Source organism: Cheilinus undulatus, linkage group 10, assembly GCF_018320785.1.
Source record: "Cheilinus undulatus linkage group 10, ASM1832078v1, whole genome shotgun sequence".
NCBI lineage: Eukaryota > Metazoa > Chordata > Actinopteri > Labriformes > Labridae > Cheilinus > Cheilinus undulatus.
Genome location: NC_054874.1, coordinates 42,041,620 through 42,064,359, shown reverse-complemented (window position 1 = coordinate 42,064,359; position 22,740 = coordinate 42,041,620). Strand labels below are relative to the sequence as shown.

Sequence of the window (22,740 nt, the reverse complement as noted above, 5' to 3'; positions counted from 1 at the left end):
AAAAACTGTTTTAGTGCAGCAATATTATTGGGATCATCAGCGGAGCTAGGGGGTGGCTACATGGGCTTAAGCCCCAGATGTTTTCATTAAAGCCCCGAACCTTGTTGGTCTCAGAGCGTCTCGCTCCTCCGTTAAGTAATTGATTGTGCATGAATTTGGGATTAAGTGAGTGCTCTTCTCGGCAATATGCAATCTTCGGTAAAAGCGAGACTGAGCTAGGGAAACCAAAGTTAAATGAAGAAACGTTCAGCATAGAGGACAACAGATGGTCAGAATACAGGTAAAGTTTCTATAATCTGATTTAGTAGACAGCCAATATACTGCATGTTCATTCAGCCTGAGCTCACAGCTCATTCATGTGTGTCTGCTTGTGTCTGTGCCGTTTCAGACTCACCACTCTGATTAAAGCTAAAACACAGACATGTCCGTCACATGAACAAGTTCTATTGTAGAGCTATAACTGAGAAAATAAATACGCATTCTCAACGTTCCTTCGAGTTCTTAACATGTTTGATAAACAGTGATCTGATCTGTTAGTGAATCTGCGCAATGATGCTGGTGACCCTGGGTCAATCTGTCAGACACGCACTGAGCATAGCAGAGATGGTAAATACACTCTCACTCATTTATTTGGAGAAAAATCTCTCTTTCTCAAAAAATAAAAATAACCAAACAAACAAAAAAGATAACTTTATTATTACCATTTTGAACACAACTCTAGCACATACTTTAACATTTGGAGATTAAACTTCTACTCATGATTTAGCCTGGGTCGACTCTTTACTGTGTTTCTGCTGAAGTGTGAGCTGACTGTAGACTGGAGAGGTTAAACTCAGACAGAAAACACAACCTTTTTTTTTTTTTTTTACTTTTTAAAATATTGGCTATTATGAAAGTCTGACAGGATTTGGTTTCTAATTTAACTTGGATCTTATACAGATAAATATTATGTGGCTTTAACACTCTAGAAGATGGTTTGATTTTGTGTTTAGTCTGACCTTATTGAGTCCATCATGTGGAAACAGCTAATTTGAGAATTTGTCTGCAATTCATAACTAATTTAGCAACTTGATTTTTAGTTATTAAAAAAAAAGTTACTCATATATATATATATATATATATATATATATATATATATATATATATATATATATATATATATAATGCAAAACACACCGAAATATAGGAAATCAAACTTTTGAAACTCAAAGATTTCTGGGGGAAGAACGCCAGACCCCCACACATCTGAAGTAAATCTAGATGCCTCGCTAACCACAGTACATGTGATTTACTTTTTGGTAGTTTTAAGTTTCAGAGTTAGGTAAAGGAAAGGATTAAAATAAATACAGGTGCTGAGTAAAGGACAGTTATGAAAAAAATATGAGGAAAGGACAGATATACCCCTTACAGAAGAAGATTCTCCAGGAGAAAGAGTGAAATGACTGACATCAGGGAAAGAAAAAGGGAGGAAATGTGAGATGAGCCAAGAGAGAAGAGGAGAATGATTAGAGAAAAGCCTGAGGTTGAATTCAGATTTGAGGAATCATGAAACATGAAGTAAAAGAAAAGTAAAAAGAGAAAGAGAGAGGAATGAGAGAAGAGGAAGTGAAGTCCCTAGTGGTTTTAAAATCAGGTGAAGACAAAGAGGCAGAAGATGAAACTGTTGATCAGATAATAGAGCTGTGTTACAGAAAAGATAACAGAGGTACCAAGAGTTGATGTGACTAAGATGCATATAAAACTTGATCTTTTAGTGGTAGTATAATGGTCATAAATCTAAAACTCCTTTTTTACATTTTCTTCTTTCAGTGGAGCAAACTTCCATCCAGGAGTAAAAGAGAGGAGCAGAGAGAGAAAGGGAGAGATTTGAAGATTAGAGGAGGAAGAGAGAGCAGAGTGAGTCAGAAAGGAATTGATCAGATAGTCGCTGTATGATAAGTCCAATTTGAAATTCTGTTATGCTATTTGCCTTGGGAAATTTTAAAAACAAACATAATAGGGTTACAGGTGTAGATTTAACACTTATGTGTTTATTATGAAATAAGGTATGTACTCAACATTTTAAAATAATAGTAATTGTTTTTTTAACAGACAAATTAAGTTCCTCCTAATAAAATATGTGCATTCCATGAAAACAAATGGATTAAAATCAACAAAAATAGCGTCTGTAAAGTTGGAAAAAGTCTCACTGGAAGAATGTCCCCACACCCCCTAGTCTTGGGCTAAGCCCCTAATGTTGGCAACACCTAGCTCCGCCCCTGATTGGGAAGTCTGGTGTGCATCGCTCTCTTGAGGTCATGCCACAGCATTTCAATCGGGTTGAGGTCAGTACTCTGACTGGGCCACTCCAGAAGGCGTATTTTCTTCTGTTGAAGCCATTCTGTTGTTGATTTAATTCTATGCTTTGGGTCGTTGTCCTGTTGCATCACCCATCATCTGTTGAGCTTCAGTTGGCAGACAGATGGTCTTAAGTTTTCCTGCAAAAAGTGTTGATAAATTTGGAAATTCATTTTTCTGTAAATGACAGCAATCTGTCCATGCCCTGAGGCAGTAAAGCAGCCCCAAACCATGATGGCCCCTCCACCATATTTCACAGTTGGGATGAGGTTTTGATGTTGGTGTGCTGTGCCTTTTTTTCTCCACACATAGCGTTGTGTGTTCCTTCCAAACAACTCAATTTTGGTGTCATCTGTCCACAGAATATTTTGCCAGTAGTGCTGTGGAACATCCAGGTGCTCTTTTGCAAACTTCAAACATGCAGCAATGTTTTTTTTTTGGACAGCAGTGGCTTCCTCCGTGGTGTCCTCCCATGAACTCCATTCTTGTTTAATGTTTTACTTATTGTAGATTTGTCAACACAAATGTTAGCATGTGCCAGAGATTTCTGTAAGTCTTTAGCTGACACTCTAGGATTCTTCTTCACCTCATTGAGCATTCTGTCTTGTGCTCTTGCAGTCATCTTTACAGGACCACCATGCCTAGGGAGAGGAGCAACAGTGCTGAACTTTCTCCATTTGTAGACAGTCTTACTGTGGACACATGAACATCAAGGCTTTTAGAGATACTTTTAGCCGTGTTTCCATCAGGGGGTCTGGTTTGATTCAGTTTGGTTTGGTACGCTAAACCCCAAAATAGTTTACGTTTCCACAGACGCTGTGTATATACATGTATATATACATATATATGTATATATACATATGCACACACATATATATATATAAGATAGAGGTGGTTATTTTCTAATTACTGAAGACTTTTCAGTATAAAAATTCTACATATTGCAGCTGTAATGGCAATTAGCTAACATTGTTTAGTTGCAATAAAGGCACTGTCTGGCAGTGCTACCACACTGCAATCAGGAACGAAAAATTCATGGAAAAAAACATGTTATTTGGAGATAATAATCAATATCAGATTTTTTTTGTTTCACTGAATGTGCATGCCCTGTGCTGCCTTGCAAACTGCAAGTGTCACAGAAACAAGTAAAACCACAAAAAAAAAAAAAAAAAAAAAGATGGTTTAAAAGCACTATGCGAAATACGGGGGGTCTAGGGGGGTCTGAGACCCCTTAATAGACACAAGAGACCCCTTGAAACCCTCAGCTGCAAAATTTTGTGGGGTCTCTTGAGAAGTATTTATAATGTCATTTTTTCACTTGCTATTGTCACTACAAATGCCACTTGAAAGCACATCATGTTTGTTTTAATTAAGTTCATTGTAAAGAATTTATTCACATATAAGAATACGGAAGAATAATGTCTCTGATAAAGCTTCCAAACGTGGGGAGCGCTGTTTCAAATGCTCCGCAACAATGACCTCGCGTAACCCTGCCATACAGCTTGTGAATTTCTTACCGCTTTGGTCACTCTCCTGAAATTGTGGACTCAGTGTGCTTAAATTCAGTGAAATATGTCAAAGAGAAAGCAAAGTTCTTTGTTTGAAAACTTTGGATTCACATCTAAAAGACTAAACCGAAACAGTGATGAAGATGGAGCAGAGACATCCCGAGCTAATTCTGGCAAGGCAGCTGCTAGCACATCTACTGGTGAGTTGGGGTCTCCAAAAAAATTCTATTAAACCCAGACTTAATTAACGGATTGTGATAGACCTGCTGTGCTTCAAATTGAAATATATATTTCGCCATACGTCGGTTGGCTGGGTTCATATGTGCATGTATGCGTGTGTATGTGTGAGCGTGCGCCCGCACGAGAGGGACGCGCGAGTGTCCTATTTGGTCACAGATCAGAGTTGTTCTGTGGTCCTTACCTGCAGCTGTGTGCAGCTTTGTTGATAATGATGCTAGACTGGGTGATGTGTGTTTAATGTGCGTGTATGCATTACTTGTGGTCCTGTATACTGCATGTTGTGTAAGACTTCAGCCTGATACTGGAGCACGAGTTAGGGTGAACCCCCCGATTAAGGCTGGGTATTTCGCACACTGTTTAAAGGTCAAATAAAACTAACTAGACTGTGCAGATTAAACTGAAGTATTTGGATAAATCTCATTCAAAGTGCTATCTTAAATTCAGAAGTGCAATCACAAGTGCAAATACATTTTTTTTAAACACTTCAAAGATCTGACAAAAGTTGCCTATTAAGAATCCACAGGAACCCAGATGAAAGATGATCTGTGCAAGTCTGTGGTCTTCTTAGCTGCAACAAATACTAACAAACATCTTTGAAGAAAGGAAACCAAACCTCTGACACCATCACTTTCTCACTGATATAAAGTAATGAGTAAAGCTTAAGTAGTTGTACAAATTTTGGCTACTTCTTAGTCTTTACATTTCATGATGAGCTCCAGAAATTTCCATTTAAAGAATCCATATGCTAAATATGGTCAAACTTTTTTCATCATCATCAAAAAGGGCAATCTGTGCCCACTGGATCCCTCTGACTTTGGGTTGGGTTTTTACCACTCAGTCAAGGGGAAAAAAATCGTTTCATGATTAATAGGGAAAGAAGTTCCTACATGAACAGTGCCCACACATTTTTTTGGTCTGCTCACTATATAACAAGCACAAGAGGTCACCACAAGCCACAGATACTCACTAGTATTGAACACCTGAAGAGCAAACAGCAGTGAAGCTTTACAGACATCTACTATGGATCAGTGTTTCAGAATCTCCCTGTTGATGTGTCTACTCATCGGATATCTTCAAGCTAACCCAGTCCCAGTGACAGAACTACCAGACCTCAAGATAGATGACATAGGCTTTGTGTACCTGGAGGACGATGTCATATGTGTGAGTATTACATTAAAATTTAAAGAGAATTTAAAGAGAATCTGAATTTTGGGGAAAACTCTGACTAATCAAACATTTCCTTTATTTTTGTCTTTTAGGGAGCCAATATGACTTTCACCTCTCCAACCAATGTGGAGGTAAGAAAACAGACCAGCTGTTGATCTTTTTTGTGTAGATTTCAGCACCCTTTAAATGCCTTATCAGTGTCTCATTCATTCTGTTAACAACCAGACACGTCAATATTTCTCATGAAACTACTTCCATCACCTTAAAGTTAAGAGCAGATTAATCAGATTTAACATCTTAGTATGGTTAAAACATGTATCTATTTTGATACTAATGGATTTCAACCAGTACAAACTCTGTTATCTTAATAAAATATAGCATCAAACAGTGCCAAAGCTTTAAAAGGAAACTGCTGTTTATACTGCACTGATACACTGGCAATGTTATGGTACCAGAATAGGCTTTTCTGGCACAATTTCAACAACTTCCAAGTTGCATGGAGGATGAAAAAGCCTGGAGGGGAACAAAAAGCTGCAGCAATATTTGTAGTCATCATTAGGATGACTGATAAAGGCTACAAGCCAAAATGTTTCTGTTAAGTTGTTCTCTAAACTACAAGTGTTCTAGTACAAAAATACTGACAAAGCATTTGTGCAAATACAGCTTGCAGGAGTTTGCCTGCATGTTATGGTAATTAAAAAAAGAAATACCAGACAACATATCAAGTTTTTAAAATGTATCAATCAAAGCTGTCAAACGCTTCACATTTTTAATCACGATGAGTCTTAGAATTTCCATAGTTTATCTCCATTAATCTCCTTTTTGTTGTATTTTGAATTTTTTGACCTGCTTTCATTCTGAAAGAAAATAGGAACTTCAGGTAGACTGAAGATTGTGACATGAATGTAACCACAGAAAAGGGAACTTGTAATGGAAAGGAAATAAGGGACAAGTGTGATAACACAGTGCAGATACTTTTTGACTTGTCCTCTTAGCTGTATGTGTGTTCTCTAAAGTGAAATGAGACATTCAGGAGCAGTGGTGGACTAATTTTACATCACTGTGTCTGCTGGGAGATGCTGCAGTGGTTTAACAAAGATGTGCCGAAAAGGTCAATAGAGCATGTTCTTAAAAAAAACAAAACAAAACAAAAAAAACAATACACTTATTATGAACCTTAATCACTTAATTACTGAAGTAATGCTGACAGCTCTTATATCAGTACACATTTCAGCAAGATATAAGGTAAGACAGTTCTAGTCCCCTGAACAGGGCCCCACCAAGTGGGGGCACCAAAGATCTCAGGGGGGTGCAAGACTTGGGGTGTGGGCTCTCCAAAGAAAAAATATGTAGATTTATGCTGCTCTGAAAAATCATTTTTTACAAGTTCTACCCACTTGTCCAAATGCTACCTTTGTGCAAAAAGGACAGTACTCTCTCTTTCTTTTGCTTAAAAATATGACTGAAGATGAATTTATTTCTTTTCTTTTAGATACCACTAATCATTCAAATAATAGCCGTTTAATCATCTTATACATGCACATGGTATCTAAAAGTATAGAAATGTATTGATCTTCAAAATTATTTTAGATTGACAACATGACATAAAACAACCGTCTTACTCAGTTAATACAACTACTACATTTAATGTGCAGCACTCCATGCTTTGATTGTCTTCACTAAGCCAATAATCGTGTTTTTTTTTTTTTTTTGTCAGGAAACCTGTTTGATTGCAGCCTTGGAGTGCTTCATCGGTGGACTGGAACAAGCCAAAAACTGCTCTGAGGGAATGGACCGAGTTAATGACTCCCTGAGATCTATCAGGCGTTCGTACCCTGAAAACACAAAACGCCCTCTACCTGTAAGTATTAAGGATGTAGTATTAATACACAAAATATTTTAATTTACTTTTTGAAAAAAACAACCTAATACTAATCCAACTTTCTCTCCATAGCCACAATGCAACTGGGATAATGAGGATTTTCGCAAGCCATTTCCTGTCTTTGTGAAGGACATGGAGGCATGTGTGAAGAGAATCAAAGCAAAAAAAGCAAGTTATCACTGAACCCGAGGATGTTTATTTTGATCATTGTTTATCATTACACACTAGACAAAAATGTGATTTTCTTCATCCCTCTAAGAAACACTGCTTGAAGTTCTCAGATTATTTAAATCTTTATTTATTATGCAGTTGACTAAATTATTTTATTTTAAAACCTGTGTCAGTTTTCTAATAAAATGTTATTTATTACAAATTTTTGGTGACTGTGTCTTTACATATATACATACATATAAATGATGTGACAATAGGCCTTTAGTCTACCTTTTACCCTGCCTGATAATGTCCTAAATAATCATGCTAATAAGGTAGAGAACTACATTTTTTTCCGATACTCAACACATCTACATAATAGGTACATAAAGGTTTTTCAAGGCTGTGTCCTTTCAGTTTATTCAGTCATCAATTTCACTGACTTCACATGAGATCATGCTTATTTTTTCAGCTCCCATACACATAAACTCTTTCTGGATTTGCATAAAGAGAAGTGATACCAGTTGGGGGGCAAATTATAGCTAGGAAATAGAGTGTAGTTACCACAAAGTCCTTCCAACAATTTACTATTTTAACACTGAACTCAAAGCAAACAAATAAAAGCCTCTGGTTACCCAAACCCTCTAAATCTGATATTTATGATAAAACGCACATCCTACTGACCATCTGAAAATAGGAGGATTAAACTTAACCTGTTCCCTCTGAGGTTAATTCATCATTATACCCTGTATGACCAAGTCTAGTGACCTTCCTTAACCACTCATGGGCTAAATAATTGGCATGTCCTTATTAATAAAGCTGTATGTATTCTGCTTCTGCATATGAACGATGAACATGTCAAACCAGTGTGATTTTATTCAGGTGAAAAGTGCTGGAAGCCACAACTCAGTCACAGGCTTACTATTGCTATCTGCTTCCAAAGTCTGTCTTGAATTGGGAAAAGGAGTTTGAGGTATGCTGCTCTTGCTGCTTGGAATCTGTTGCAGGAGACATTATGTCTGGGGGAGCTGGTATCTTGTAAAAAAATTCAAAAGCAGATTGAAAATGGAGAGATATCTGCATCTATAACTAATTTGAGCTTATAAACTCACCAGGAGGCCGCCATGTTCATCGTACATATGCAGAAATTGTTTTTCAGACTGGCAGTATGTTTTGCTGCTTGCAGCTGTTGCTGCCATACAAGACACAAGTTTGCTGCAGGTTGGCATTGTCCCCCTGCTGTCAAAGCCCTGGCATTCCTCCTAAATTTTACCTCAATAAACCTCCCTGCAATTGACTAGATTCAGTGTACAGTGGAAGCATTCTTTTCAACATAAAGACATTATGTTCAAAGTGGGAGTTTCTGCAAAGAAATGCTAATGTGGGCTTTTACTTTGAAAAGCGCAAACTGGAAGTGTTTTCATACTGTGTTTACCTTTACCTGAAACATTTTGAGCCGTGCGGAAACAGAAGGCTTCATAAAAGTAGAACTTTGGGGAACAACTTTATGAAACACACATTTTAGCTTGTGGCCTTCAACAGATTCATCAACAAACAGATTTCAAACATATGCTAAGGTTATGTACGTAAATATTTGCTACAGCAGGGTAAATATGGCTATTTATCATTTTCCTGTCTAGTTGACCGATAACTGCTTGTGGTGCAAGGAAAAAAATAGAAGAGACCTTAAACCTTAAAATTCTCCAAGTGTGAGAAGTGCAGCATCTCTGAGATGCAGCTCTAACACTGGTTAGTAATGCCAGTTACTGGGTTACTTTATAGGAATGGTGAGGAGCGGTCCGAACTCAAACGTGACGGCCACCTGGTGAGATTGTAAACTCAAAATCCTCAAAACACAGAGATCTAGGGATTTTTTTAGTTCAATATATAGTGCTTAACAAATTCATTCATATTTGTCTCAAAGACCATCCAGCATCATGAAGTGCTTTAGTGCGGACTCTTTCATTTCCAGTGAGCTATCCAGGTTTTACCATTTTGAACAGGAATGAGGGATTTCAAAATCAAGTCACCCAAATTTGAGCCGGCTCACTGGGCTTCTCTGAGAAGTCAGAAATTAATCAAGCATAACATTCAACCACTAAAACTCATTTTTCTGTTCAGGAATGCAAGTAAATAATTATAATTTGACATATCAATCAAGAATCTCACAGGATAAAAACATTCTGTCACATTCATTACAGGCCATTCACACCAACAAAACATACGACGTAGTGGCCATGCACAGCCCTGGTGAGTAAAATACAAAACATGAACACAACAGGAAGTTGCTTGTTAACTTTCAGTGGAGACAGTTGGTAAATCAAACTCAGGCCAAAGCTCGTCGGGAGAAAAAAATTCTTAAGCTGCTTTGGTGTCTGAAAAGTAGAGACATATAAGGCAAAAAAAAGTTTCTGAAGCTCACAGAGAAACAGTGACAGACAAGAATCAAAAGCAATCTGAAGCTTGGACGAGTGGCATCAGTAAATACTCATGCCTTTACGTATGGTCCATTTTCACCGAACAGTCCAGTTATGTTCAGTACAGTTTGGAACGATAAACCCTGATCTGGCTCGTATTTCTGCAGCTGGGATTGTCTGACCAGCCCGCTCGTTGCAATGGGAAATCCATCTCATTTTAGTAGGAATCTAACAGTCTTAAAATCTTATGGTATGACAATACCTCAGGAGCAACGGTACAGTATGTATTGCAGTATCAATAAAACAAAACAACTAATTGAATCTTTAGGAAAAAGTGACGCCTGAATTTATTAAACTGCAGTTGCACTTTGAATATTACAATATGTACAATATGTTGGGAAAAAGCATGTGTGCATTCGGCTAAAAATATATACTTCTACTTTTCTCCTGTGTGTTGTTAAAACCTTTGTTGTCCACCACTTGAAATAGCTGCAGGTCTTTGGCAATATATTCACCAATACATCTTGTGATCTGTTGAGCCCTCACGCTTTTGTGGGGGAGTGGGATTGTGAACACCTCCTTAAGAGTCTTCGACCTGAACGGATTTTGATTCTCACATCTTTGCGAATCTTTTCGGGAAGATGATTTATCAAGTGGTATTATGAATCCTTTTTTGTGATATCCTAATATTCTGAGATGGTGGATTTTTGGTTTTCATGAGCTGTAAGTTGTAATGACCAGAATCAGAACATAAAAACCTTTGAATAATTTCAGTTCATGTGTGATCAATCTAGAATATATCTTAGTTTCTCTTATTGAATTTAACTACTAAAAAGTTTTTCATGATATTCTGATTTATAAAGATGCATTCGTACATACATGAGCATTTACAGCATCAACTTGTGAAAAATGTTTCTTAAAGTGCTAAAGAGAGTGACTGAGAAAGTACAAACCCTCTGCATCACAAACTAGAGAAAGCCAACCTAGTTTCAGAAGAGCTTCAACCTTTACACTCTGCTCTGATAGGCTGCTTGAGGGATTTTACCAGATTCTAGTAGCTTCATGAAAAAAATTCCAAGTGTCATGCAGAGGAAAAACAATGCTGTAGACATTAGATGATGCACAACTATCCAGCCCACCCTTTCCACCCATCATCATCTATATAAATTGAGATCAGTAGCATCTCAGTTGACAAATACACCTCCAGTGTAAAACTTCAACACACTGAAAAGCCTCTAAACTAACTATGGAGCGCTTTAGTGAGACGGTATTTGGAATAGTTATTCTTTTATGTTCTCTCCAAGTGAGCTCTCTACCTATAATGGACTCAAACATCAACTTTATGCGATCATCTGTTGAATGTGTAAGTCACTGACACTTTAACCTATGATTGCTAAATTTCTGCCTGTTTTGTAACCTTAAATGTTTTCTGTCCAAACAGCCATCTGATTCTACTTTCTATGCGCCAGAAAATGTGGAGGTAAGGCTAAAATTTAATCACTCTTCATTTTTTCACATATACTTATCAAACTCTTGTGCTATGTAATGACAAACATCAGCAAAATGCCAAGTAGTAATAAAATACAACATATTCATGTACTGTAACAAAAAGAAAAAGCAAAATTGGGTCCTACACAGCATCAAAGAAGCTCAAGGTTCAGGGTTCTTTAATTGGGCTGCTATAAACCACATGTGAATGTTCTCTAGTACAGGAAATGGGCTTGCCAGGTGTTAACACCTCACACGTCTGTGCTGACTACTTCACATGCAGCCGCAAATCTACCTCAGGTGTAGCAGTAAAAGGAGGTTTAACACTACTCTCTCGCACACAGAAACAGTGTGTTACTACAGCCCTGGACTGCATTATGAGGGAACTAGATGGAACAGTCAGGGAGGAATGTTCAGACCCCTACGCTGACATCAACGATTCTGTTCAGTTCTTCAAGAAAATGATTCAATATCGAATGCTGGAAGGCCAAGTAAGTTTTACTCCAACCTGAATTGTGTACATAGTTAAATCTTCAAAGGCAGCAACTTATCATATTCTCTCTAGGCGATGACAAACTCCAGTGAATGTGCCTGTGAAAGATGGTCTCTGACACCCTTCAGCCAGTTCCTGAATCAAGTGGAAGCCTTACTCCAGTCTGAAAACCCTAGGCAAAATAAAGGTGGCTGACTCTGTGGGGACTTTTGTGTAGAAGCCTCACTTGCACAGAGGAAAAACTGCGACTAAGACATGGTGCAAAAAAGGAAATGTGAAAAAATGGTCGATAGAGGAAGAACTTCTAAAGCATGTTTAAGTGTGTATCTGTTGGTTAATGAAAGCTATCATTCTCCATTAACCATGACAAATGGTGATTTCATGCCATTGGTTTTATGGTCCTGGACACTGCTGATTTATTTACATTTATAGAGATAAGGCTAACTATTAATACTAAGTGTCTTTTTATTTTGTACTACATGATCATATTGTTGTGTATGTTGCTCTTATTTAAACATTTTTCAATGATATATACAGAAACTGCTGTGAAATATATTTAAAAATTATCATGCATTTCTGAATGATGGGAATGTATTTGTATAGGCTTCTGTAAAGCTGTAAAGTTAATATATATTTTCTTTATTTAACATGATGTACACAGTGCACTAAGTTATGACCTAATAAATGATATTCGAAAGAGTTTGTCTGTTGCTGTTCAGAACACCTACAAACAATGGAAACCAAGCTGGTCATGGAAAGTTTTAGAGAGGAACATCAGATTTTCAAATATCTCAATTGTTTAGCCTTTGTTTGTTGTTTGATGCTGACTTTAATAAATAATAAATACCCCTTAATGCTACAATTTTATAAAACCAAAAATATTGAGTCACCATAGAAGATCTTTGTCTTTGTTCACACTAGCAGTGAGGTAAAACGTGGTTGAGGGATTGATGCGTAGGAGGCAAACATTTCCTTATCATATTGGGTGTTTTACTTGTCAAGCTGTCTGCAACAGGTTTCAGTATGGAAAATAAGTAAAAGTGCAATCACCATTGTCATCTCGGAAACAGTAAAGATTCTCTCTCATGGTACCTAACTCTTTCTGTCAGAAAAAGGTCAGATTACTTTAAACTGTGCTGTCAGACTACAGATATTCGCTTTATATTGTGTCCTTAAGTTCAAGAGCAATCCATCTGGATCCTCCTCTGTTTTACCTAGTAGTAGACTAGTGAGTTTCACCTTTCCCCTGGACGAAGTTTAAAGTTTCCACAGAGGAATTCTGTGAATCATTTGGTTAATTTTGTAGGCGTTACTGTCAAAAAAGAATTCCCCATTATGGTTTGACTTCTGTAGACCACACAAACATGATGTCCGCTCCTGACCTGTTACAGACAAGTTTAAATTCCAGCAAAAAGGTGTTTTTAGTCAAAACAATGACAGTAGATGATGGTTTTATAGTAGTAGATCCTAGATACTCCAGCCCTATCCCCTAATGAAAACTTACTGACACTTTTTAAGTTCATTGTTCCAAAGAATGACACATTATGTATCAGTATTAAGGTTGGGTAATTAATAGAAATTTCTGAAATGACAAAAATTGACACCTGATTAGGTTTTTTTCAAACCATTCACATGGAAAATTCAGCCAGATGAACATTCTATCAGCTGTGCATGGAAGCAGGACACGTGGCACTATCCCAGTAATACAGGAGAAATTCAAAGATGTAGTAGTTTAATTTGTCTGTTGGAAATAACTTTTTTAGCAGCAGATACCTTTGTTTAAACCAGACGGGCCAGATCTGATCCAATAATGGCATTGGGGCTGATATTAACTAGAGCAGTGGTTCTCAAACTGGGATTTGGAACCCCTGGGGGTTTGCAAGACACAGCTTGGGGGTCTGCGAAATAAAAAAAAAAAAAAAAGAAAAAAATTAAGATTTATTTTTGGGCCTTTTCATGCCTTTATTTGATAGAGGAAGGACAGTGGATAGACTCGGAAACAGGGAAGAGAGTGGGGAGAGACATGCGGTAAAGGGCCACAGGCCGGATTTGAACCCGGGCCGCCCGCGTACATGGGTAGCACCTGAAACCACTCGACCATCTGCGCTCCCCCGTGAAATAATTATAAAAAAATAATGCACGATTAGACAATCTTAGATCATGAAGAAATAGAATGTATTGGCGTAAATGTAAATCTATCACTTGTTACGCATCAGTCACTTTGCTGAGGAGCTAGCACCAATGGATAAATATTATCTAAACGCGTCCACTTCATCAGGTGATGCTGGGCCTAAACCAGCTCAACTGAGAAAATATGGTGACTGCTATCTGGAGATTTTTTTATTATTATTTTTTGAGAACAGTGACGGAAGACCAAAATGTGTTGTGTGTCTTCATGTGAAGCCATGAAGCTCGCCAAGTAAAAGTATCATGCAGAGTTTAAGGACAAAACAAAAGATTTTTCCAACAAAAGGTTGAGAAATACATCTACCGAAAAAGCGCAGAGGGCTTCTTCAGCCCTAGGCTTCTATTGGCGATATTTATGACCGTCCACATGGACACAAATTCAGGAGTACAGTATATGCAAAAGTTTTCTGTTGTATTGACGCTACTTTTTGAAACCGGGTCCCAGAGTGAACAAATCTTACCATTTTGTCTCCGTGTGGACAGCCAAACGCATCGTTCTTGAAACAATTATGTCACACGTAGTGTAGCACACTTACGCCGCATGCACGTGTCGAACCAAAATAACAATGGTGGATTACAGAGTTGTGTTCGTGCTGCAGAAGCTATTGAGCTTATTATGGCTTTTACAGCAAAGTCTGATGCTCCTTTAACAACCTGGTGAACAACATACACCGTAAGTTCTTAAATCCAACATGGAAAACAACCAGAAGGACAGCTAGGAGAAAGTTTGTGGCAGTGTTCTGTAATCTTCTTCTCTCTATTGGTGCATTTCTGTGGCAGCGTTACAGTGTCACTTACAGGCTTGGCATAGATACTGAAGCGTTTTCAGTGGCTCTGTGCTTATGCGGACATTTCCTGAAATGACCTCGTATTTAAGGGAAACTTTTTCAAAACGAAACGGAAATATAACGTTTTCTTCTCTGTTTGGAAAAGACCTTATTTGGCTCCTCAAAGGATCGCAAAAAGTAAAAAGCCACACTCTACTGGACAAGAGCTTGTTTTCAGGTTGAAGAGTTTAAAATACAGCATCTATGAGTACAAATGGCAGTTAACATATGTTTAATCAGTGTGAGGGTTGTGTGGGGGTCCTCGGAGAATTTTTTACCCTGTAAGGCACTGGTAATAAACTGGCAGCCCGGGGGCCAAATTAGGCGTCCCAAAGCTTCCTGTCTGGCCCCCAGACGATCATTTAATTCAGAAAAGTAGGAAAGAAAATGTTGTGGTTTTAAGAGTATCTTTTGGCTTTAAATGGCTGTTAAATCCACCCCAAAAGCAATTAATATTCAAATAGTTTGAGAATGACTTCACATTTTATCTGTTTTTACAGAAATTCACTTGTCAGCCATTATTAGTAAATAATAAAAAATGTGTTAAAACTGGCAAAAATAGCCAGATAAAGTGGTGAAAACGGGTTAGAGAGTGGCAAAAATGGGTGATAAGATCCAAATGGGTTGTGGAGTGGCACAAAGGGACAAAAACTTCCAGGAAAAGTGGTGAAGAGGTTGAAATATGGAAAACCATTATATAACAGGAAAAAGGGGCATGATGTACATCAAAAATGGGTTAAGAGTGGCAAAAATGGCGAAAAAGTAATGAAAAGTGGGAAAAAGACAAAAAGGGGCAAAAATGGAAAAAGGAGGGATAAGACAGGCAAGTAAAGTGGTTCAAATGAGTTAAAGAATGGCAAAAAATTGGGTTAAAGAGGCAAAATGGTGCAAAAATAGCCAATGGCAAAGTAGTGAAATGACAGGAAAGTGGGTTAGAGATTGATGAAGTAGCAAAAAGTGCCGAAAATGGGTTAAAAGTGGCACAAAATGTTGCAGAAATGGCAGAATGAAGCAGTGAAGAAATGAAAAGTGTTAAACATGAGTTCATATCAGTGCTAAATCAAAATTGTTGAGGGCCCAGTCTCTAGGATTTTCAGGAGCCCAGCCAATTCTGTGGGCAGGCATGTCTCCTTGTGGTCTACAGCATTATATATTGGGATAGATCTCACTGGCAACGCCTAAAAATGTCCTGCCTTTCGAAAGAAAATACAAATACAAATAAAATAATATGTTAATCAGAACAAAATATTGATTTCATTCTTTTTTTTTATTTGGAAGTCTGGCCCCTAGAGACTCTGTCAAGACTAAATCTGGTCCTTGTGCAAATGTGCTTGATGACCCCTGCTGTAAGGGGAACCTACCCCCAAAAAAGTTTGAGAAACCCTGCCACTAACAACAGTTTAAAGGCGTTTTAACTCATGACTTCCTCCTTTGTAATCCATTATGATTCAAAGAATTCCGTGGCGTTTAAGGAGGTCAGAGGAGCAGACATAAAATCTGACAGCAAGGCTGACTGTAAGCATGGTGGTCGCTGCTAAAGCTAACTTAAGTCAATGTTAAACGTGGTACTTCTAACAAATGCTTCTCAGTAAAAGACTGTAGTTGTTTTCCTCAAGGGCAAAGGGTAACGGATCAGGTCTGTTTCATGCTACGCTAATGATTATAGAGTGTGAGGAGCATCTTTGTGAGTCAGTGAGTGAGTGTGAGTCAGTCAGTGTAAATATACAGTTTAACACAGGTTTCTAAATTATCTTTTAAATTAATTTAGAAACCATCAGTGTGAAAATGTGGCATATTGTACCTTAAGGAACTGTCCACAGACAATGCTTTAAATGCTGGCAGCACCCATGACTTTTGTTTCAGAGCACTTCTCGTCAGTGTTTATTGTTGCTAGGTTACAGAAGCTGACTTCTGTTGTCTCGTGTATTATCTGTATCTCTGTTTTTTTCAATAGCTCCATGTGTTTCATATTTCCTTTTCTCAAGGAAAAATACCCCAAGAATACACAAAATAATGTAAAGGAATCCTGACCTGCAAAAGATGATCCATACTGGTAATCAAAAAACGTGATCAGGGCATCCATAGTGGTACTCAGAGCATCTGTATCACTCTAATAGTTATGAGTATTGTGATGCAAAATGCCATCAAGCAGATCTGAATTCAGCTCTGTTTTAGAAGAATGTAGTACAAACTAACCATCTTCCTGCAGAGCACCTTAGCATAGGTGCACAGCTTCTATCAGCTCAGGTCTCAAATGTTTTCACTGCAACCACATCAAGAGAGTTGCATATCCTGTTTATCTCTACAACTATGAGTATCACCTCAGTGGTTAATGCAAAAAAAAAAGGTAAGGTTCATTTAAGCTTTCTGTTGTAGGATTCTGTTTCTGTTCGAACAACTACAGAAATAACTTTACCTTAGGACATTTAAGATCTAAGGGCCCTTGCTCGGAAATCTAAAATCTCTTTTAGAAAACTTCACAAATACAACCAATGATGCTGGCATTATTGTCAATTAGAGAAAATATCTAACAAAACATTTTCAGTGGCAAGCTGTAAAAAAAACTTCAGGCCCAACACAGTGAAGTCCAACACAAAAATACAAGTAAAGAATTTAATTTATCATCCAATTCAATGGGTTAGTCAAGTAATACCATTTTAAAAAAACATCAGCTCTGAGTCGGCTGTCTCAAGTTTGACAGTGATTCTTGGTTGAAAAAGTAATTCTAAATGGTTTATTAGAAAAGATTTCTCTAAGTTTTGGGCATCTTAATCTTGTATTAAGTAAAAAATGTATTAAGTTACATATCAATTATTTATTTCACTTAAAAACATTGCCCACTAAGTAAGGATGTAAAATGTATTGAGTATTTAAGATACAACAATATGCTGTAGTTTATATCAGTTTAGATAAAAATACACAACCTAGGGCCGTGTTATATAGAACTAAAATTTTAGCATGATGTTTATTAGCTAAATAGTAACACTATATATTTCTGGTTATTTTTCCTAAAGATATAACAAATGGTTGTCACAATACCAGAATTATGAACTTTGACATTACTCTAGCAAAAATCAGACAATATTCAAACATGTTTGATACCAAACCAAGAAAACAGAAGGACTTGACACCCAATATCAGGCAATTTTTCATTTTTAACTACCAATGATTGCAGGCGAAATTCTACACTCTGTTTACAACGCATGAATGTAATGACAATGTTTTCCTGTGTAAGTTACAGGAACTCAAAATTTGGTAATTTCTTGTTTTTTAATCAACAAAAACTGCAGGAAAACTCTGAGTCTAATGCCTTGTTCACATGTAACTAGAATAACAAAGGGTCCTCTGGTAATTTGTAATAGTAGCACAGGATATCTGTGTTTTTAATCCTGTGTGAATCAAACATATCTGTAGTTTCACGCAAACATCATTGTGCACTAAACACAGAGATTTTGGGAGATCATCAGTCTGTCAACAAACAGCTTCATTAGTAAACTGAGTTGCATTACAACAGATGAAAAATTTAGGTATTTTCTTCTTTTTCCTCTACCTGTGTGTAACTGCCCACCACACCCTTTCTCACTCCTCCCATCTGCACTGTATCACTATGTGCTCATGGAGTAGAGCATCACTATTTAACAGCTCTTCCCTCTCATTATGAAAGGACGTCTTTGACTCCTCTCAAGCCCAGCCTGGGCCTGAAGTTAGTGGGTTGTCCTGGACAACCTGGTTCTGAGCTGCAGACCACATCAGCTGGTCTTGGGCTTAAGATCTAACCTCCAGCATACATACAAAATTGGGAATTTTTTGGTTGAAATTACCAAATTGTGCATGCAAACTACATGGGCAATGCTACGGTTTGGATGTTTTATGCTCAGAAAATTAAACTACATTCTTATTTTGAAATTAACAAAAATGAAGTAAAGATAATGTATAAAGTCTATAATGCACAAACACATTAATATGTCTTCACTGAACTCGAGCAGGCAAACATTGACCAAAAATTGCGACACCTTGCAGACTGTCTTGCAGGAGTGTGAGGAGTTTACCTGCAATCTTGATAGATCCATGCTGCCCCAGGCAACTAACTTTTCAAAGATCAACTGCACAAAAGATGCTGGCAATATTCCTGCAATGAATTTGCAAAATCCGGTGTGTCCTGTTTTAATTACCAGAATTTACAAGTTAACTTGTTACTTTTAAAGCTTGCAACTTCCACAATAAACATTGCCATAAATTTTGTAAAATTAAACAGTGCAGGTTGTTTTCCTTCAATTTTAGATCATTAAAAATTTAAAACTGTCGAGCACTAGGGTGTCTAGGACTTCTATTTTTGCAGCCATTGTATTACACAGGTTTCCTTATGGTTTGAATCTTGCTACAACTACAAAGTTTTGCAATAAGACTTATCTGCTTTATATCTAATAACACTGCTGTACTGATTCATTTGGGGTTAGTATTACCACATCGCACATTAGATTAACACTCTGCACAGCATATGACATAAAAGAAAGGACACGGCTAAGTAAAAAAATATGGAGCTATACATACAACTGAGAGGCTTCATCCTTGGACACGTTTCCTGAATGCACAGATGATTCCCTCTCTTATCCAGATCAATAGGAAGTAAACACACAACTCCATTCACAAGACTGCTTTTCACCTGCGAGTAAATGATCCACTGCTTGTCATGCACAGGAAACCAAAGCATTTCCTGTTCGCGCTTGAAGCAGATCAGCAGGTTGCAACAACATGGGGGTCAATGTTTTGAATAAGGGGACAGTGCACAGTGTTGAAAAGCAGAAATTTGCTGTGTGGCAAGGGTGACTTCTCTTTATAAAGCACATAAAGATAAGAGTATTGGCTCCTTTTGTCTTCAGATGCTGGTAAATGCAACTGCACCTTTGTCATGAGCCTACAAGTATTGATAGAGCAACAACCAGTCATTTAAGTTTCACTTTACAGTCATTCAATAATGAGGATCAACTCACCAATGGTAAGAAGCTGTTGATAAATCAGCTGTTATTTTAAGATTTTCTGAACTTGTTGAGGTTTTACTTTGTAAAAAAAAAAAAAAAAAAAACTTTTCACATTTTTTAAGAGTAAATTTTTCCAGCAGTTGAGCTTGCATTGATTTGTTTTATTAATTTATTTGCCAAGGCTTTGACTTATGAAGGCTAATCATGCACTTCACAAACTGCTGAAAATTGAACAAAATGGACTTCCCTTGTAAAATGGTAACAAAAACAGTTAGCTCTAAACTCAATTCTTTTGAGTAACCAGTGTCCATAGAGAGCACCTTCTGCACTGGCAGCACCCACAACCTCAGTTTCAGATGACTTTTCGTCAGCATTTATTGTTGCAAAAGTTGACCCGTGCTTTTCCATATGGCTGTTTCTAAACAGCTCCATAGCTTTAAACAGCTTCATTTATTTATTCCAGTAAATATCCCCCAAAAATACGAAAGCAAAGGAAAAGGAATCATCAAGTCCTGGCACTAGTTGCATCTGTGGACCTGAAAATTGCATCCTCAAAAGCCCAATTTAGACCAAGATTTGGGACAAAATGAGCCCATTTTAGAATTTTGCAGGGAATAGTTGCAGCAATTTGAAGTAAGCTTTCCCACTATGAGTCAAGCCAGCAGACGGAATTCCTGCAGTTTGTTTTGACACATTGTCAACAGCTGGTTTTTGAGCACTGAAGGAGATAAATGCAAAGAGGACAGCAAAAAATTTCACTTTCATAGGCTAAAAATCATGCTGTGAATTTTGGAAATATACTAAAAGTACATATTTCTACACGGACACTTCAGCCCAAATACCTCTCGTCAGCTCTATCAGCTGTGCAGGATGTGCAGCACTATACTTGCTAACAGATGAGAAATTCAAGGCTGTTGGGACTACATTTGTCTGTAGAATAAATATTGTTTGGAGCAGATATCTTAGTTTTAACAAGACTAAGCGAGCAAAATGTTGATATGTGCTGTGAAATTAAGCTGCTACGATGTTTATGGGGATTAGGGAATTAGTGATGAATCACCTTAGTGCAGCCTCATACAACCCAATGATTATCATAGTGCTAAAAACACAGGGGGAAAACAGTAAATTACAGTACTGCTCTTGTAGAGACAGTTTTATCACACGGGAACTTAAGAAGTAAATAACTTTAAATTAAAGGACTGCAAGAGTCATTGCTATGATAATGATACATCATCTCCATCAGTTGCAGCGGTGTGAAATGACAGGCTTTCAGAATGCTGCAGAGCAGTTTTTTGCAAGCAGACGTGAATTTCAACAGTTTTTGTTCTGAATCTTTTGTCTGAACTGGCCTTTTAAGATGGGTCACATTTCTCCTCTGCCACTGTTGATGAACCTTGTATCATAAGTCTCGCCTTTCCCTGATTGTGATTGGTCTATGAGGGAAAAATGGCTCTGATTAGCTTGTTAGTGTTCCTAAAGTTGAACTTAATCAAGTGAGAGCACTGTGACTGAGCAACAAAAAAACTGTGCAGTTTTTGCACTTAGGGCACAGAAAACGCTGGACTACATCGTTTTTTTTTTTTTTCCCCTGAAAATGTGCGCTGCCAGTGTAAAAACCCACTGCTGGACACAGGCTCTTACAACATTAATTACTTATAAATCTTCAGACTCAATAGCAACATAATACAATAGCATAAAACCCAATCTGTAACAGTTAAACAATATACATAAAGCACACTTTCATCATTGCTCACTGAGTACCAAATTTAAATGAATGTGTCAGCCGAGTGAAGCAGAACCATTCTTCTGATGGAAGTATATCTACACTACCAAGCGGGTTGAAAACAAGTTTGTAGATGTAAGAGTGTTTCTATCAATCCTCTGTTATTTAGACCTAAGGCAAACCTCAAAAAAAGTCAACTCTTCAACCATGAACAGGAATTGACTTAATCAGTTAAGAAAACACAACAGAAACTTAGCATCAATTTGAAATAAGTGTTACTCACAAACACAGAAAGCCTTTCTTATCTCTTCAAAACTATTATTATTACTTTACATGCTGAAGTTTTCACTGACCGAAAGTTTGGTCGGCCAGGAACCAAAGCCCTGCTGCAACAGGTAAGCCCGCAAAACGTTTTTGGCCTCCTGGTAAGGCTTCGCCATTTTCTGCAGAGATAAAACAACAGAAAATAAGATGAAGAGAGTGACTCCTGCAGAAAACTTCTATACATTAAACCTGCATTATTGTTTGCAAAATCATAACTGGTTGTTCAATCTTGTAATAAAGTGTAAAACAATATGCATAAGAAATTTGTTGCAGCCAAACCAACATACATGTATGCTTGCACAAATCTCCAGTGCACCAACATACACTACATTAGCCTTTGGGTTGAAAAAACTCCAATTACTATGCATAATAAACTTAAAAGCAGCTCTTGCTGTGGCAGAACAGTCATCTCTCTTATATTGCCCTGACAGCATACAAGCATCAAACATCCTGTCAGTTCGCACAACATCACATGCTCTCTGTCCACACTGCAGAAGTTAATTTGTATGAGTGTGACGAAACATCACAAGATTCATCGTCGGGATGAAAGAGAAGAAAGAAAATCTTTAAATACTAGGGATAGGAGTTTATTATGTTATCGGTATGTACACATGTAAACCAGAGCTATTAACTGTAAAAATGTGTGGAGAAGATCAAAACGGAGATCTGTAGTATGAACAAGATGGTCGGACCTTTACTGTCACCTCTGATGACGCACTCTTTATCGGCAATGTGTGATGATGAACAGCAATCAAGTGGTGTCTCGTTTCTTAAAGGAAGGTTTTCACCCTTACCCCCTTACCACTCTGTTTCGGGGGGCAAGGGAAAGGGTTGACAGAAAGACAGGGCTAAGGGGTAGAAATGGGATTGGCCCGAAGTTGACAAAAAATGTAAGGCAACTCAACACTTATCCCAAATACAGGGCAGAGCAGTCCCTGAATTACTTCTATGTGCAAGGTGAAATTTTGTCAACATACTGTTGACCGGAAATGCAACAATACATGCAATGTCCATTTGT

At 37.6% G+C, this 22,740-nt stretch overlaps 1 protein-coding gene across 1 annotated transcript in view; it reads right to left on the bottom strand.

Annotated features, from left to right (window-relative positions):
* Window positions 1-22,740, bottom strand: part of LOC121516149 (Bardet-Biedl syndrome 12 protein-like) — a 148,600-nt gene that overhangs the window by 100,199 nt on the left and 25,661 nt on the right. Inside the window, exon 11 of the mRNA XM_041797247.1 lies at window positions 21,752-21,841. Within this exon, the coding sequence (XP_041653181.1) occupies window positions 21,752-21,841 (90 nt within the window). The remainder of the gene's footprint in view (window positions 1-21,751; window positions 21,842-22,740) is intronic.